The sequence below is a fragment of the Trachinotus anak genome, unplaced genomic scaffold (assembly GCF_046630095.1).
Source record: "Trachinotus anak isolate AG129_WGS33_773 ecotype Australia unplaced genomic scaffold, CSIRO_AGI_Tana_v1 ptg000005l, whole genome shotgun sequence".
Classification (NCBI taxonomy): Eukaryota; Metazoa; Chordata; class Actinopteri; order Carangiformes; family Carangidae; genus Trachinotus; species Trachinotus anak.
Genome location: NW_027273856.1, coordinates 13,033,321 through 13,052,389, shown reverse-complemented (window position 1 = coordinate 13,052,389; position 19,069 = coordinate 13,033,321). Strand labels below are relative to the sequence as shown.

At 44.9% G+C, this 19,069-nt stretch overlaps 1 protein-coding gene across 1 annotated transcript in view; it reads right to left on the bottom strand.

Annotated features, from left to right (window-relative positions):
• Nucleotides 1–11,725, bottom strand: part of kcnk10a (potassium channel, subfamily K, member 10a) — a 29,394-nt gene extending 17,669 nt beyond the window's left edge. Inside the window, exons 1-2 of the mRNA XM_071478404.1 lie at nucleotides 11,271–11,725; nucleotides 8,860–9,245 (exon numbers count right to left, since the gene is read on the bottom strand). Coding sequence (XP_071334505.1) covers nucleotides 8,860–9,245; nucleotides 11,271–11,325 — 441 coding nt within the window. The 5' untranslated portion in view covers nucleotides 11,326–11,725. The remainder of the gene's footprint in view (nucleotides 1–8,859; nucleotides 9,246–11,270) is intronic.
• Nucleotides 11,726–19,069: the final 7,344 nt, after the last annotated feature.

Here is a 19,069-nt window from a genome sequence, read left to right as displayed (position 1 = left end):
CATGTGATCGCTCCTATTGTATCATGATGTTTTGCGTTTATGTGTTTTTTGTCATTCACCTCCACATCCCACCAGTCCAGTCAAACGATGGCCTTAGATGGCCTTTCCCGCTCTCAGTAGTCCAGCCCTGTGACGCTCCAATCAGTATGGTGTCTGACGCCAACAGGTGAGGAGCAGGAGCAGCTCTTCCATCCTGTGTGCCTACCTCAAGCATTTTGCCCCAGGTTAAGTCTGTGTTCATCCCCATAGCACATGTCAGATACCTGGGAACCTGGAGAAAGATCCTTACTCTTCTTCTCTTTCCTGGAGGCTGTCGATTAAAAAGATGCTGGTGGAGGTCAGACGTTGGGAGTACTGACCACCATTAAATGTAAGTGAACAAGCCAGGAGTGATTGTTTTCTGTCTAATTTAATTTCTTACTGCGACTTTGGTGTTTTGTAGATTTTGATTTGAGAGTGAACTAAACTGACTGAACTTCCTTATTTGAGTTTTGTTACAGTTTGAGAAGGTGAGAGAAAATCAGATGAGTTGAATAGACCATGTGTCATCATTTATCATCGTCATCGTCATCGTCATCATCATCATCATCATCATCATCATCATCATCATCATCATCATCATCATCACTCAGGGGGACTGCGGAAAGAAAATTCCTCAGACTTCTTCCATCAGCCTGTTCATCCTGTTACATAAGATCTGGCTGCTTCCCTGTGTGTCCCTGCTCAGTGTATGGTTTTGGCAGAGGTGTGCAGGGAGGGGGCACAGACACAAGGATGATATCAGTCATATCACACTCAGTGCCAGTCTGCTCTGTGAGTGTCCATCCTGGCAGATGGAGACTCAGTGTAATGAGTCCACTCAGGGTGTGACAAATAGCTGTGTGACCAGTTGAAGGGCAAACACACAAGGACACAGCTGATCTGCCTCATCCATACAGAGTTAAACTTAAAGTTCAACTGTGTCACTGGTTTGTACTTTTCACGGAGTGTGTCACAATGAAGGAGGAATATTAGAAATGTCTTTATACCTGCACAGCGGAATGTTTGGCCGGAGGTTCACTGCTGGTTAAACAGCCCATTAGCACAGTATCATACTGAAAGTGACTAGGTCTGATATGAAGTCAGATAAAGGGAAAAAGTTGGTATTTATTCAATAATGAATGACAAGAAACATAAGGTGAACATTTCTAAATACTGATATTACTACATCCTGAGGTACTGCAAAAAAATATGAGAAAGTTAAGGTTTGAAGGCAGGAAATGAGAATAACAAAGTGCTTTATAACTTAACGTTTTAGCAGGGTGGTTAAAACTGTTTAAAACTGAGGCCTGTGGCATGTGGTGACTTTTACAGATGTGAAAGCAGAACTGAACAGCCAACTGCTCCCCCAGTATTTACTGACAAACATTACACTGCTACGTTCACAGCTACACTGCTAACTGCTAACTAACTAACTAACTAACTCTCTGCTCCGGTCGCCAGCATCACCGCTCTCTCTCGCTCTCTCTCTCTCTCTCTCAATTCAATTCAAATAGCTTTATTGCCATGAACAAAAACATGTTGTTGCCGAAGCAGTTTACAGAATATTAAAATATATTAATTATCAAATGTGTGCTGCTTACTGACAGATTTAGATATTCAGGAGTTAACATCTGGAGGTTTGGTATCATCAAGGGTTAACATCTGGAGGTTTGGTATCTTCTGGGGTTGATATCTAAAGGTTTGGTATCTTGTGGGGTTGACATCTGTTGAAGAAAATTCATTCAATCCAGTTCAGAGTTTGGTGCAGTGGTGTGAGTTTAATTGTATTCCAGAATACGGTGAGCCTACTGACACAGAGCGGGTCTGAGGCAATAGACTGACCAAGAGTGAAGGGCAGGAGAACAGTTATACAGTAGGCACAAGCTGGGGGTCACACAGTATGTAAATGCTGATCGTATAGTGGTTACAGATATTGTAATTAGGCAGGATACAGGTACAAAACAGAGGAAGGAAGGCTATTTGCATTACTGGACCTAAAGGTGTGATACACGGAGGGGGTGGTCACCTGTATGTAAATAAAGTTGCTTCAGTTGTTACAGGCATTGCAGAGACCTCACAGTGTAACACCTATACCCAGATTAAATCAGTAAGCAAGGTAGTGGTAATGTATGACGATTAAGGAAATTTAACAAGGCAAGACAGACAGGTGCCAAAGTCTCCACTAAGACAAAATGTCTATTTTCTTCCTCACATCTAAAGGTCTGACGTCTTCAGGGGTTAACATCTGGAGGTTTGGTGTCTTCAGGGGTTAACATCTGGAGGTTTGGTATGGTCTGGGGTTGACATATCGAAGTTTGGTATCTTCAGGGGTTAACATCTGGAGGTTTGGTATCTTCTTGGTTGTTCCTCTGTAGTGGAGGTCTTTCACTGGAGAGAACTAGTCACAGTTGAGGAGGAAGTGCATCTCTGTCTCCAGACAAGCCCCCTCTCCGGATGGTCATGTCTGTCTGTGAATTCCTGTTGGTTACCGTGTTTGGTCAGGATCATTCTTGGCTTCCTGTCTCTGACAGAGTGGAGACACTCAGACATTTATATTCTCTGTTCAGGGTCAGATAACAATTAAGTTTACTTTGGGTTTTGGTTTTATTTTTCCTGTGTTATGTATAAAGATCTTTTGACTGATTGATAATTAGTTTTATTGTGTTGTGTTGTTTTGAAGCAGTGCTGATGGGAGCTTGTCTGGTTAGCTTCCCATCAGCTGACTGAAGGACTGTTTTCAGGGTTCAGCTCTTGGGTCTTCAGAGCTTTGAATGGAAGTGTGTCTTTTGGACTTAAATGAAGATGAGTCCATAATGTTGTTGCCCGTTTCTGGATGTTTAGCTGTAAAGGGTTCCCAGTTCTGGGAACCCTGGGAGAGCCTCTACTGGGTCTGAAATGTTCATGTTGGATAGTTTGGTTTTTTATACAGCCATTACTTATTAAAACTCATTGATGCAAGTTTGTTCAGACCAAGGTAAGTGTAATTTCTGGTGTGTTCAATGAGGGTGTTCTTAAGATCAAACTGGTATTTGTTTTCAAGACCTCTGGGTTTGTTCTGAAAGATCATAATTTGTGTTTTTTAAAGGATTACATCCAGGGCCCACTTCTGACAGAACTGTTCAAGGATGGTCAGGTTGTGTTGAAGACCATCACTGGTTGGAGATAATAGTCCACTTTGAAGGACTCTGAAGAAAAGTCCCTCATGCCAAATGGAATCAAAGGCTTTTTTTTTAAATCAATGAAACAAGGAAATCTCTTCCCTCCTTTTTTTGTGGACATGTTTATTGATTAAAGTGTGTAAGGTGTATATATGATCAGAGGCTTTGTAATTTGGAAGAAAGCCAATTTGACATTTACTAATGATGCTTTTGTCTTGAATAAAGGGTAGTATCTTGGAGGTCTGGATACTACAGAACAGTTGTTGACACAGATCCCTCTGTCATTATTAGGGTCTGGTTTGCTTCCATTTTTATAGATTGGGATGATCAGCCCCTGATTCCACACATCAGGAAAGCAGCAAGTGCTCAGTTTGCAGCTCAGAGGTGCTGTTCTTCAGCATTTCTCATGCAATCCATGCCACAAGCTTTTTTGGATTCAAGGGTTTTCAGTTTGTCTGTTAACTCTTGTTTTGTAATAGGGTAATCTATTGGATTTTGGTTATTTTTGATGGCTGATTGCCCAAAGAAGCTGACCTAAGGAGTAGAGATCATGTTCCCTTGAATTTAACTCTACACTCTCTGGAGCACTGCAGCATCGCACAGAGTTTTTTTTGTTCTTCCTTGCTTCTGCCATAGATGAGGACATCTTTGATGATATTGCCATGACTCCCCGTAGACCTTCATAAGTATCATCTACTTTCCGTTGGAACTCTTCTTGGGCAGGTTTCAATCCAAACATTAGTTGGAGGAATCTATCCTGCCTCTACACAGTATTGAATGTAGTCAACTTGGATGACTCCTCTGAGTTTTACAGCCCAATAGCCTGACTTTGGTATCCATGACGCCGAAGTAGAAGACTCCTGCCAACTTGGATATGATGTTGCCGAGGGTTAGTAAAGGGTGGTGTGGTCATTTGATGACCTTGTTCAACAATGTGCCCTCAGCTCGTCTGTTGTCTGTGGAGCACTGCTACAACAAATGCCAGCTGTTAGAAATCATAAATAACACGCTCTATATTATCATGCTCTTAATGTAAAGCTCATTATTCATTCATTAGCCATACTGCTTATCCTTTTTATAGGGTTGTGTTGGGGCTGGAGCCAACCCCAGCTGACAGAGCAGGGTACATCCTGGACTGGTCTCCAGTCTCTTACAGGGCTGACACATAGAGACAAACAAATCACGCTCACATTCACACCTCCAGGCAATTTAGAGTCACTAATTAACCTGCAGGTTTCTGGACTGTGGGAGGCACCATGAGAGGCATGCAGGCATGAGAACTTGCTTTTTTCACACAGAAAGGCCTCAGCTGGCCGGCAGGTTCAAAACTAGAGCCCTCTTATGAGGTGACAGTGCTCACTGACATGAACCTGATGCTTCATGCAGGACAACTGAAGGTGTCAGAACTCAGGTGTGTTGATCAGAGCACAGGTGTAACAGCTCATCTCCTATTCAAAGCCTGTTTTCATCAGCTGTAATGAAACTGTGTTGATGTTGGTAAAATAAAACAGTGACATCATGAAGGTGACTGATGATGTCATTAACTGTTGCTAGTACTTTTATGAACTTAACTGTGTAATTACATAAATGTATCTGCCTACCTCCTCGTCTGTGGAGAACTGATCCTCCTCAGCACAGACTGGTCCAGTTCTTTCTCCTCCTGTTCATCTACCTGAGCTTCAGTCTCTCAGTCTCTGGCAGGTTGATGACCAAAAACATACAAAAGCACATAAGCACAGACAGATAGTTCAACTAAAATGTAACAAAATGTGGTGAACTTATTGCCTTGTGTTATTCCCACCCAGTCCGCATCATTTTATGTCTACACCACATAGGTACAAAGACAAGTTTTCTTCACCTGTACGACCTCAGAGATACAGCAGGTACTACAGCAGCTAGCACATGATAACATGAAAACCTAACATTACTGTTTTAACCACGTTTAAGCTACATGGACATTTATGAAGTTACATTAATTCAGCGCAGTTCACTAACACAGTCCAGTTAAACTGGGTCACGTGTCAGAAACACAAAACATTAACTTCAGGTCAATTCAACGTATCTTTTTACCTGTTTACACCTTCACAGCATGTGGTTAACACAGGTTACCAGCTCAGTGGGACCAGGTACAGTTAGTATAGCAAACACTAAGTTATCAGCTAGCTAGCTCAGTTAGCAAAGTGCGTCTGTGATTCATATAACTCTGATATTAACTGCAATGCTAACCTTTCCTGTTCTCCACTTAAAATACGTAGGAAAAGAACGCAGTAACGTTAAGGGAGCATCAGAAAATAAATATTTACTTACCAAATAAACCAGATGTCAGGAGCCCTCCACTCTGTCAGTACCGAGGAACAAACTGTAATCACTGTGACCCAAAAAGTAATTTAAAATCAAATAATCAGGTGTGCTTCGTCAGCTTGTCAATCACAGAGCAGGCATGTCAATCAAACAGGAACTTCCCCAAAATAACCAGTCTTTAAGGCCTAATATCTTATTAATTAGAGAATGATTTTCAGATGGACCACCAGAACACTGATCAGGAGGAATAAATTTAGCCAATCACACTGCAATGAGCTGCGGAAAAAATGTATTGACTCAGTATTTCATAAGAGAAGTTTTTCTGAATGTGAGTCTATTGGAGCCAGAGTTTTTCTCCTGGTATTGCACTTTAAGGCGCTTCTGCATTGGTGTCTTTTTTCAGACCTGGAGCCTACATGCATTTTTATATACATGGTCTGAAATCTGTTCCCATCAGCAGGCTGCTAACCTGTCTGCATTCATCTGTGCTTCAGACATAATGACCGTCCCCCAGTCCCAATGATGTTTATTCTGACAAAGAATAACTCAGATCCATACCACAGATTTAACAGCACCTGCCACCTTTGAATAAAGTATAGTGGTATAATAAAGAATACTGTATATGTGTATATGTATGTGTGTGTGTGTGTGTGTGTGTACTAGGGTTGTCTACCTTGACTGTCTGTCACTCATTCATTCATTAGATACCCTCCTAGGATGCAGAGTGTCAGGTTAGCCAATCAGAGCTCTAACTAAGCAGGACTAGCAGAGTCCAGAGTCCGGCTATCTTTCTAAACAGCAAGGAACAAAAAAAAAAAAAAAATGCGACTCAGAGATGTTTCTCTGTTTGTTGTATTTGTGTCGGCTGCCATCACTATTTGTAGGATTCATCATGTCGAGACTACAAAAGACCCAAATGAAAATATCATCGTCATTTTTTACCACACATTGTTGTTGCTTCATCTGTCAGCAGATATTTTACAGAGAGACTGCCTCTGTTTATTCCTGGAACCACCAGGCCCCCCATACTGTGTTTGTACCATTATACAGAGCAGTGAGGTGGAATAAAGGTGCCACATTCTCTCCTTGAACAGGCTGTTATAAGAGGCTAGGATCGTCAGGTGTTGGCTTTTTCAAGTTGATCCTGCATCTTGGGCCTAAGTGGTCTTGCTTTTGAGAGTATTTCTGCTGTTGTTGCCACCACACCTGGACCAAGTGATAAATAATTCATCTCTGGGTAGAAACTTTCAAGACCTGAAGACTTGATTGAATCTCTTTCAGCTACAAATATGTGTTATTATCCCTGCATATATCAGTTCTAGTGTTGGCAGGTGTAAGATGACCCACAGACAGAGAGTGCTCTTTCTAAGGTTGTTGTATTTAAATGCACAGGTGCTCAGAGAAAGCTGTTGTGCCAGAGATACAGTATGTGCAGATAAAAACCACAGCCTCTGTACTGGAGCACTCACACAGCAAACACATGAGATATCTATGTCTGTTAAATGGAGCCCATTAAAAGTGCACAGCAGCTTTGTTTGTTTTAACTTTGTTTTGCTGCAAGACCATGTGATGTGGCAGCATCACAGCTTTCAGCATGATGATCTGAAGTTAGTGAGGCTTAGCAGCTGCACTCTGCTGGTCTCCCTACAGGCTGTCTCCCTGCAGCATGCAGTCTGTCTCTCTGGAGGCTGCAACCTGTCCCCCTGCGGCCTGTCTCCCTGCGGCCTGTCTCCCTGCAGCCTGTCTCCCTGCGGCCTGTCCCCCTGCGGCCTGTCTCCCTGCGGCCTGTCTCCCTGCGGCCTGTCTCCCTGCAGCCTGTCTCCCTGCGGCCTGTCCCCCTGCGGCCTGTCCCCCTGCGGCCTGTCTCCCTGCGGCCTGTCTCCCTGCAGCCTGTCTCCCTGCGGCCTGTCTCCCTGCGGCCTGTCTCCCTGCGGCCTGTCTCCCTGCAGCCTGTCCCCCTGCGGCCTGTCTCCCTGCAGCCTGTCCCCCTGCGGCCTGTCTCCCTGCGGCCTGTCTCCCTGCAGCCTGTCTCCCTGTGGCCTGTCTCCCTGCAGCCTGTCCCCCTGCAGCCTGTCCCCATGCGGCCTGTCTCCCTGCAGGCTGGAGCCTTCAGCTCATCTTTTCCAGAGAGGGGATGGATCTGATATCTGATAGCTCTCTGGTTTTTGCCCATTTCCCTTAACAAGATTAATGACCACCTCCGTGTTTGCTTTTAGAACTAAGGCAGGCAGCAACAGCACTCACTTCCAATTGTGGCATATGTGAGAACCTTTAGTTACAGAGGTGGGCGGGTTGACAAGGCAGCTCTGGGTTTATGTGTTTCTCTCGTGTGCCACTGAATGTGTCAGGCAGTGAATGGAGCTGATACTGATCCACAGCAGGTTTCCAGGCTCAGCTGCAGCAGCTGTGCATCATTATTAGCATCACCCTGTCCATTATCATACAGGGTTTCACTGCTGACGAGGTCAATAACTGTCCAGGCCAAACAACTGGGAGTTACTACGCTGCTTTACGAGTGGCTGTGAGCATTTGGCTGTGAAAAACCCTGGTGTTAGCAAAAGTGAGTGTTACTGCACAAGCCTATGAGATCTGGTTTTCAAGCCTCAATTCATGTTCTTTGGCATTAATTATCAAGGTCTGGCCATTTCCTAAAATGGAGTGTGAGAGGTTTGGCAATTAACACCCAAATAATGACTGGACAGATTTAACAGCAGGAACTTAAAACAAAACTTAACATGTATCTATTGTCTGTAGTTGTGCTTTTGTTTGAATTGTTGTTCACTCTGTGGATGAATTCCTGGATACAGATCTGGGCTCTGCTCAGGAGGCGATACTGCTCCTCAGAGCAGGTCATTCAGAGGGAACTGGACTCTGTGTTTAGATGCTGGACCAGAAAATGATAGCATCTGACAGAAATGTAGACCACAGACACTTCAGGAAAAATATATTAACAAAAAATCATAACAAAATACAGGATCATAACGTACACCGAGCTCCAGAGCCTCATTGAGTTCTACCAAGTTCAGGTTACAGGTTGCTCTGCTGTGGGACAATCAGAGTGACACCGCTTTAACTCTTTCTTTGTTCAGTTCATCATTCGTCCTCGGCTCAGCTGAGCTGAAGTTAAGGCCCACACAAAAACACCTCAGGAAATATTACTTTCAGATTCACACAAACTTCAAGGAGGTTCAAGGATGTATGGATCAGACATCTAGACAGTTCAGTGTGGTCTGGGTCTGGTTCCAGAGTGTGGAGTATGTGTGGAGCATGAATGGCGTCTGATCAATATGAAGCTCAGCTTTCAGTAGACCTGAGTCCCCACTGGGGACCAAGTCCAGGGGTGAGGAAAGGCTGAGTATCGACCGGCGGCTGCTCTTACCTTGATGATGGCCTCCAGCTCGTCCGGGGACACACATGGGTGTTTCTGCAGGAAGGCCGCCTTCTCTGCCGTGATGGTGATCTTCTGGTTGTTTTCAAAAGGCTGCTCCAACGCCCGGAACACCAGGCCACCTGCCACCAGGTATGCCACCACCACCACGAACACTGCCAGCACCGTTTTCAGCTTCATCATGGTGAAGGGAGCCGAGCCGTCGGCCACCGCCTCCATGCTGGCCACCATGCTGGCGGGGCGGGAGGACACAGAGAGTCGCGGCAGAGCGCAGCCCATCGGGTTCTGCATGGTGGCCACGCTGGCCTGCACCAGGCTGGACTGAAGCATGCCTGGCTGCACCTTCTTTGGGGGGATCAGGTTGGTCTGAACTGCCACTGAAATGAAGCACAAATGAAAACCTCAGCATGATGCAGATGTTTCTTGCTGACGCTCTGACAGGTACCAGGTGAACAGACGGGATGGGTACTGGTGCTAAATTATTAAAGACTGTGCCCCGTGTAAATGCAAACATGTGATCAGATGATACTGATGTACTGATGAGCACTGACATAATCAGCTCTGGTTCTGGAGGAATGAATGGATTTCCTCATTATTACAGCTACATGAACATCCTGCTGCTGTTTCCTGCTTCCAATCCAGAAGAGAGATCTCTCTGTGAGGAGCAGGGGCAGCTCTCTTATATGCTGCAGCACTGTGCACACACAGACACACACACACTCTGCTCGTAGTGACGATGGTGGAGAGGACTAAACATAAGGTCGATACTGTCTTTTATGTGCTGCGGTGGAAACACTGTCACAAACAGACAGAGAGACAGAGATGCAGAACTTTCAACCATCAAGCTTGTTCTTCATCTGTCGTAGCCACAGGTGTGTTGTGTATGCTAGCAGCCCGGAGCCCACATGTGTTAACTACACTATACAGTTAATGATTAAGTAATAAACTGTGGTGATTTGTTCAAATGATGCTGCTGCAGTTTGCTGTTAGTTCTCTTCTGTATTTGTTTCTTTCTGTTTTTAAAAATAACAGAAAGAACCAAGAAGAGAACCGTTAAAGAACTGGATCAATAAGCAGTATCAGGAACAGTAGGAGCTCATCCAAACACCTGCACCTGTTGTTTTCTCTGTAAACCTGAAGATCAGATCAGCTGATCCCAGCTGCTGCTGAATGCTGCAGGCAGGATGAACACACCATGATGTGTGTGTCAGTGTCAGGCTGTCTCTCCCTCTGCTGAGTCCATCTCTGACCTGACTACACTCAACTAACAAGTCTCCACAGACGAAGTGAACTGACTGTGTTTTGGACAAAAGAGAGAAAAAGTCAGTTAATCAAAACGATACCCGATGACAGCACCAATAATAAAAATAATCATAGGCTACAGCACCTGGAGGTTAATTCCTGGAAAACCTTGGAAATCGTATCTGAGAGAAAATCTTAACTCATGTCTACTTACTAACTTTTTCCAGAGCTTTCAACAGCGTCTCACAGCCTTCATCAGCAGGTGAGGTTTGCTGATGCAGTGGATGAAGTTGTTGCTGTCACCGATGCAGAGGTGAAAACAGCTGGACAGGATGCTAGGACACAACTGAAAGCTCTGGAAGAAGCTTGACCTTGGCCCTTGAGTTAATGAATAAGAGAAAGGGCTTCACCTCGGTGACGTGCTGTCACAACATGCTGTGACTGTCACACCTGCTCTGCTCTGTGGCCATGGGTCCCACTCACACTGGGAACACGGTGATAAATATTAACCAATCAGACACCTGCACGTGCAGGCGGGAGGATGAGGCTGTCACGGCCCCGTGAAACCACCCCCACGTCATCACACGCTGAGGGAGGACGTGACACACATGCGGGATTGGGGGGCTTCTCCCCAGCGGTGGATGAGGTAACGTTTCACACCGTGAGCATCCCTCCACTGCATCACACTGTTTACTCTGCACAGCGGTCAACTGCTGGAGCTGCTGGAGCTGCTGGAGCTGCAGGAGCTGCTGGAGCTGCAGAAGCTGCTGGAGCTGCAGGAGCTGCAGGAGCTGCTGGAGCTGCTGGAGCTGCAGGAGCTGCTGGAGCTGCTGGAGCTGCTGGAGCTGCTGGAGCTGCAGGAGCTGCTGGAGCTGCTGGAGCTGCTGGAGCTGCAGGAGCTGCAGGAGCTGCTGGAGCTGCAGGAGCTGCTGGAGCTGCTGGAGCTGCTGGAGCTGCAGGAGCTGCAGGAGCTGCAGGAGCTGCTGGAGCTGCTGGAGCTGCTGGAGCTGCAGGAGCAGACCAGGTGAAGACAGGAGCGCTTCAGACTGCGGCGCTTCATTTCATAACACGCAGTGATCACATGATCTCAACTTTCACCACTGAATCTAACGGGGACAGGATCACGGTCTCCTGACTGCGGTCTGCACTGAGGGTCTCACCTGGTGGGGGGTTCGTGTTCCCGGGTTTTCTTGGATTCTCAGTCGGAAATTTCATCTTGATTCTGTGGCTCTTGTTGCTGCAAATGGGGAAACAAATGTCTCTAATCCATCAGGGTCCTGTCGGTCGATTCCGTCGACTCAAACCAAGAGAGGGTGGAGGAAGGCGGGAAGGAACAACACATCATCATCATCATCATCATCATCACCATCAGCCGTGTGCTTCTGCTGGAGTGGCCGAGGGGCTGCTTCGATGCAGCTGCTCTTCTCTCTTCACCCACGGCGGTGTTCAGGAGCGCACACGCACTGCTCGCCGCATCACCGTCTGCAGCGTGGAGTGGTCAACGTTTACATTGTGCTGATGAATTTTCTATTGTGTGTTTACGTCGGGAAGCAGCGGAGCCGCGGCACCGCCAGTTCTCAGGATCCACCTCCCTCCGACGCAAAGCAGCTTCTGCTGCGCTTTGGTTGGATCTCCACACCGCGGCGCACCGGCGTGCCGGGCGGCTGCGTACTACAGCACACGACGTCAGTACTGGAAGATGACAGGTCGCCTGGAGGAAAGGAGGGTGGAAAGGAAAGGAGGGAAAGCAGAGGGAAGCAAAGGAAGCACATGAAGGAAAATGAGGGAAAGGAAGAAAAGGGAAAAAAAACAAAGCAAAGGAAAGGAAGCAGAGGGAAGGAAAGGGGGAGAAGGAAGAAAAGGAAAGGAAAGGAAAGGCGAAGAAAGGAAAGGAAACAGAGGGAAGGAAAGGGGGGGAAAAGGAAAAGGAAACAAAACAAAGTAAAGGAAAGGAGAAGGAAGGAAAGGAAGCAGAGGGAAGGAAAGGGACAGAAAGAAAGAAAATGAAACAAAAGAAAGCAAAGGAAAGGAGAAGGAAGAAAAGGAAAGGAAGCAATGAGAAGGAAAAGGAGGGAAATAAAGAAAATGAAACAAAGTCAAACCAAAGGAAAGGAATGAAGCAAAGGAAAGGAAAGGGTGGGAAAGAAAGAAATAAAAAGAAAAAAGCAAAGGAAAGGAGAAGGAAGGAGAGGAAACAGAGGGAAGGAAAAGGAGGGAAATAAAGAAAGTGAAACAAAAACAACACAAAGGAAAGGAGAAGGAAGCAGAGGGATGTGAATGAAAGGAAACAGAGGGAAGGAAAGAAAGCAGAGGGAAGATAAGGAAAGGGAAGTGTTGTGTTTGTGACTGTTCAAGGCCTCTGTTGTTGTACAGTAAAAGCAGACACATTATAAAATACACAACAGTGACCTCAGATAATAAGATAAGATGACACAGGGTACAGTGACCTGCCCCTCATTGTGTGTTTTGCTGTGATGCTAAGACACTAGAATATAATGTTGTGTAGTTTGTTTGACAGTGACAACAAAAGTTATTTATCTATTAAAAGACGAAATTACCAGTTTCGTGGTTAAATGAACCTGGAGATGTTTCATTACACAGGATGTTATTTTTCATCCACGTTTAGTTTTACTGAAAGAAAACTTAAGAGATTCAGAACGAGCCCAGTTTGAACTGGAACTGGATCATAAGATCCAGACAGACAGGGACAGACAGGGACAGACAGACAGGGACAGACAGAAAGGGACAGACAGGGACAGACAGACAGGGACAGACTGACAGGGACAGACAGAAAGGGAGAGACAGAGGGAGAGACAGACAAGGACGGAGAGGTGAACTGTTATATATAAATATTTGTGTAGGTTTCATGTTATAATTATGTGGGTGGGGGGGTTCCTCTGCTGTGATCATTAAAATAATTACACCATCTACCTGACAGGTGAGCAGAGCATCAAGTACTGTCAATGAATCTGAAGATAATGAATCTGCTCTGAGTGAACAATGAATGAGTTTCTGTTGTTGAAATGAAAAAGTGTGAGTGAGTGTGAGACATGTAGTCTCAGGTTTCTGGTTTCTCTAGTGACAGGACTGTTGAAATCTATTCTAGTTCGGTTAATTACCACCACCTAGTGGACACACGGGAAGACTACATCATGTAGTCTGTGATGTTGGGACATTGGACTCTGTGTCAGGTCAAATTTGGTGATGTCAAGTGTTTTTAAATTTCGACATCGTCCCACACATTCAGAGTGAAGCAGTGGGCAGGAAGAAACTGTCTGACTTTTAGTTTGACACCTCACTTCTGGTTCTGACTCGACGCGTCCCTGTGGAAAAGCTACCTCACTGCTGCCTCACTGCTACCTCACCTCTACCTCACTGCTACCTCACTGCTGCCTCACTGCTACCTCACTGCTGCCTCACTGCTACCTCACTGCTACCTCACTGCTGCCTCACTGCTACCTCACCTCTACCTCACTGCTACCTCACCTCTACCTCACTGCTACCTCACTGCTGCCTCACTGCTACCTCACTGCTGCCTCACTGCTACCTCACTGCTACCTCACTGCTGCCTCACTGCTACCTCACCTCTACCTCACTGCTACCTCACTGCTGCCTCACTGCTACCTCACTGCTGCCTCACTGCTACCTCACCTCTACCTCACTGCTACCTCACCTCTACCTCACTGCTACCTCACCTCTACCTCACTGCTACCTCACTGCTGCCTCACTGCTACCTCACTGCTACCTCACTGCTGCCTCACTGCTACCTCACCTCTACCTCACTGCTACCTCACTGCTACCTCACCTCTACCTCACTGCTACCTCACCTCTACCTCACTGCTGCCTCACTGCTACCTCACTGCTACCTCACTGCTGCCTCACTGCTACCTCACCTCTACCTCACTGCTACCTCACCTCTACCTCACCTCTACCTCACTGCTGCCTCACTGCTGCCTCACTGCTACCTCACTGCTGCCTCACTACTACCTCACCTCTACCTCACTGCTACCTCACCTCTACCTCACTGCTACCTCACCTCTACCTCACTGCTACCTCACTGCTGCCTCACTGCTACCTCACCTCTACCTCGCTGCTACTTCACCTCTACCTCACGGCTACCTCACTGCTGCCTCACTGCTACCTCACCTCTACCTCACTGCTACCTCACTGCTGCCTCACTGCTACCTCACCTCTACCTCACTGCTACCTCACTGCTACCTCACTGCTGCCTCACTGCTACCTCACTGCTACCTCACTGCTACCTCACTGCTGCCTCACTGCTACCTCACTTCTACCTCACTGCTACCTCACTGCTAACTCACCGCTACCTCACTGCTGCCTTACTGCTGCCTTACTGCTCATAGTAGTGACACATGGCCTAATTAGTTCAATAGGAAACACAGAGCCACTGTCATGATTCACTGACTGACCAGGTAGAAATGAACTACATGTTAACATACAGACCTGCCCTCAGCTATTAATATGTATGTGTGTGTGTGTGTGTGTGTGTGTGTTTAATCTTTGATCTTTGTCTCAGAGGAATTGTCTCTGCTGTTGGATTATGTCAGTTAATTAGTAAACAGTAGTTGTTAATAACTAATTACACCAGTGTGGTTGATAGTTTCTCATATAACTGTGCTCAGGTGTAACATACCTGTTGGACAACAGGCCTAAACCTTTCCTGTGTTTATAGATAGATAGATAGATAGATAGATAGATAGAAGATGTCCAGTGTCCCACCATCACAGATCAGATGACGTAGTCTTCCTTTGTGTTGATAAAGTTTGAAACAAAGTGCAAATATCACAAACTGCTATTCAACAGAAGCATCAGTGAGCAGCAGCTCTGTGTTGATGAGAGAGGTCAGAGGTCAGAGGAGAATTGACAGACTGGTTGGAGCTGATGGAGAGGCTCTGGTCACTAAGATAACCACTCTTTCCAACCTGCCTCGTGTCAACAGTAAGGTGACCAGATTTCCAAATTGAAAACCAGGGACATTCTCAGTCAATATATCATTAAAAGATCCAATGTTTTTATCCAGTAATAAAAAGGGGCAGTCCCAGTATCCTGTATTTTGATGATGGTAACTGTAATGAAAGCTGACCGATGAAATTGAAAACATTTTTATTCAAATTTGTGTATGTTTGTTTTCATTAGTTCACTGCCCAGTTATGAACTCCTGAGCAATGAGTGAGACAGCTAACCTTTTCTCTGCCTAGAGACAAAACAGAAAGAAAAATCTGATGGGATAATTCTGTTTTGACTCTTGACAAGAACTACAGCAGCAGCAGAGCTGACCACCTGATGCCCTGTATTATTGTTGTGTGTCCAGCAGGTGGAGGTGTTGAGCTGTGTAACCAGGAACTGTTGGTTGGCAGTTGAGGCAGCAGGGGGCAGGTCCAGCCCACAATGGAGCTGCAGTCTTACAGTATATTTATCCCATTAAGATGCACGGCACAGGTCAGGTTGTGATAGCACTGAATTTATGTCTAGCTCTGAGCCAGGGGCTGCAAAACGATTATGAGCTTTTAAGTATGTTTCTTTGAGCCAATGACATTTACTGCTCCTGTCTTTAACGGTGTGATTGACCAAAATCAATTATTGTTTCCAGGACTGATGTGTTCATCCTGAGTCATCGGACCGTCTGAAGTGAACTGCTGTGTCAGTCAAAGAATAATTGACCACATGATGTAACAGTTATATCCACCATTACAGTTAGAGACAGAAGAATTACAGCTTTAAACCTGGTGATCACACATACAAGGAGCAGCAGGGAGTATATAAAGTACACACACACACACACACACACACACACACCATGGATGTGGCACAGAAGTGGTTACTGAGCCAAATCTTTGTTCAGAATTAACAATTAAAATCCTCCAAAGGAGACATAATGAGCTCGCTGGCTTCTGTCCACAATGCCCAAGGGAATGAAAAAAGGAACACACACACACACACACACACACACACACTCCAGTGCTTTGAATGGTTAATGACCAACCAGATCTTTAGTGACAGTCGCAGCAAAGCAGCAGGCCCAAAAGTAATGAAAGACAAGGACGTAGTATTTTTGTGTTTTATATTTGTTTGTAATTTATATTATGAGAACGAGTCTGGAGGCAAAATGTGAGTAATATGAAGGATTGATGTAAGGAAACAGAGATGATGAATCATTCTCTATGTGTACTGCAGGCATGCAGCAGTGAGCCCTATTTTTCTTCACTGGATTTCTTTCATGCTTTGAACAAAAAGCAAAAACATACAGTGAACAAATTATGGTGAATTATGTATAAAATCTTCACTTTGTGAAAATTCAGAGCCAGAGCAGCAGGACAACGATAACCTCCCCGTCCTGCAGCCACTCTCTGCAGGAGACATGTGATGGAACCATGTGCACATGTGTCAGTGAACACAACAGTGGACAAACTGCACTGGATGGACAATACACACACACAATCACACGCACACACATACTTGTACTTCCATCTTTGTGAGGACTCTCATTGACATAATGCATTCCCTAGCCCCTTACCCTAACCTTAACCATCACAACTGAGTGCCTAACCCTAACCCTGACCCTAACCTTAACCTCAACCTAATTCTAACCATAACTCTAAAACCAAGTCTTAACCCTCAACATGTGATTTTAAGGTGTCTCAAAAAGTGAGGACCGGCCAAAATGTCCTCACTTTCCCAAAATGTCTTCACTCTGTTAGTAAAATACTTTTTTTGGTCCTTACTATGTAGCAAGTACAAGTACACACACCACATTATGAGCTCTTAACATTGCGCACATAATACACATTCATTTATCTAACTGTATAATTAAAATTAACTCTGAAGATGAAACCTCTGTAATTAAATGAACATGTAAACCTCAGGTTCCCAGTTCATATGAAATCATGGTTCCACAGGACAGGAAGCGACACATCATCACGTCATATATGACTGTGACCACTCTGGTGTAGAAACACTGATTTTCATCAGGACCAGTTTTTTCGTGGTGGCATCCAGGTTCAGGAAACGATAATGACTGTACTGGATGTGATGCACAGGGAAACACTCAGTCTGACCATTTATTCATCTGTACTGGGACTGAGTGACATGATGCACATTCTCAGCCCACAGTTTGTTGGCTGCAGTGGAGACACTGAGACCTGAACCTCTGATGCAGCCTGACTGATCCCAGATCCCAGAAGTAGAGGCGCTCACCAGGTGCTCCAGCAGAACCCAGGTACCTTGCTGTTACCATGAGTAACCACAGGCGTCGCCAAATCAAGCAGGATGTAAACCTTAAGGATTAATTAATCAGTGTCTCTGCTAAAGGAGCTGCGATAGCGGGAACCATCAAAGAAGGTAGAACATTAGTGCTATAAAGAGAGGCGGAGTCAGATCAGCCACTTCATGTAATCTGAGGTCACTGTTATCCCTCAGTTGTGTTCCTGTAGCTGCTGATAGGTGAGAGCACTGAAAAGGCAGCGCTGCCTGTGATCCTTTGTTCACCTCAGAGCTGTGGCCCAGCGTCAGGTGTGGCTGCTGATAGGGAACCAGGTGACTCATGGGATCTGTGGTCAGCAGCGCCCTGGGTAAATCCTGTGGGTTTGTTGTGGTGACCTCAGCTGATAAACTGACCATGCAAACGGACCCAGCTTTGTTCAAACCTTTGATCAGAGCAGCACCACAAGTGTGAGAGTGTGTGTCTGTATGTGTGACTCTGTCTGGTTTTTAGGATGTTAAATCATACTCAAAGAGACAGGTCATTTTTCCTACCACCACATACTAGATCAGGCTTCTGAATGAGTATGAGGGGATACTCTCTGATGCAGATTGGATGGAACTGCTGTGCTTTCTGTGGCTGACTGCTACAGGGTGATTAATGTGTTCATTTCCCATTATTAAAGACTGGAGCAGTGCTGCAGGCTACAGATACAGGCCTCGTCATAAATCTCAGCCAAATGAACAGTCAAATAATCGCTCATCGGAAATGAAATCTGGGCTCATTAATACTGACGCCCAGACACACACACCCACACACACGCACACACACACACCCACACACACACACACACACACACACACACACACACACACACACACACACACACACACACACACAAAGTCTCGGCATCTCATTCTCATACAGCCACACACCCGCATGAATACACACACACACACACACACAGAATGAGGACTTAAGGGGTCTCTGGTCTACCACCCAACAATGGAGGGCTGATCATTAGAAGAGGACACACACAGGCTTACTGTGGGTCTTCTCTCAGGACTCTGTATAATAATAATAATAACAATAAAAATAATAATAACAATAATGACCTCTCCACATGGTTTGACTTCTCCCTCCTCTGATTCCCTCTCAGCCTCCTCATGGATCCTCACTCCTGGATTCATGCTGTATAAACATAAGTCTATATAAACATGAGTCTGTATAAATACGAGTGTATACAAATATGAGTCTATATGAATATCAGTCTGTATAAACATGAGTCTGTATATAAATTAATCTGTAAAAATTAGTCTATATAAATAAATCTATATGAATATGAGTCTGTATATAAATATGAGATGGTAAAAATTAGTCTATATAAATGAATGTATAAATATGAGAGTATATAAACATGAGTCTGGACTAATATGAGTCTGTATAAATATGAGTCTATATAAATGAATCTATATAATTATGAGTCTATATAAATGAGTCCATATAAATATGAGTCTGTATAAATTTGAGTGTATATAAATATAAGTCTCTATAAATATGAGTGTATATAAACATGAGTCTACACTAATATGAGTCTGTATAAATATGAGTCTATAAATATAACTCTATATAAATATGAGTCTATATAAATATGGGTGTATATAAATATGAGTATGTATAAATATGAGTCTATATAAATATGAGCCTATATAAATATGAGTCATGAGTCTATATAAATAT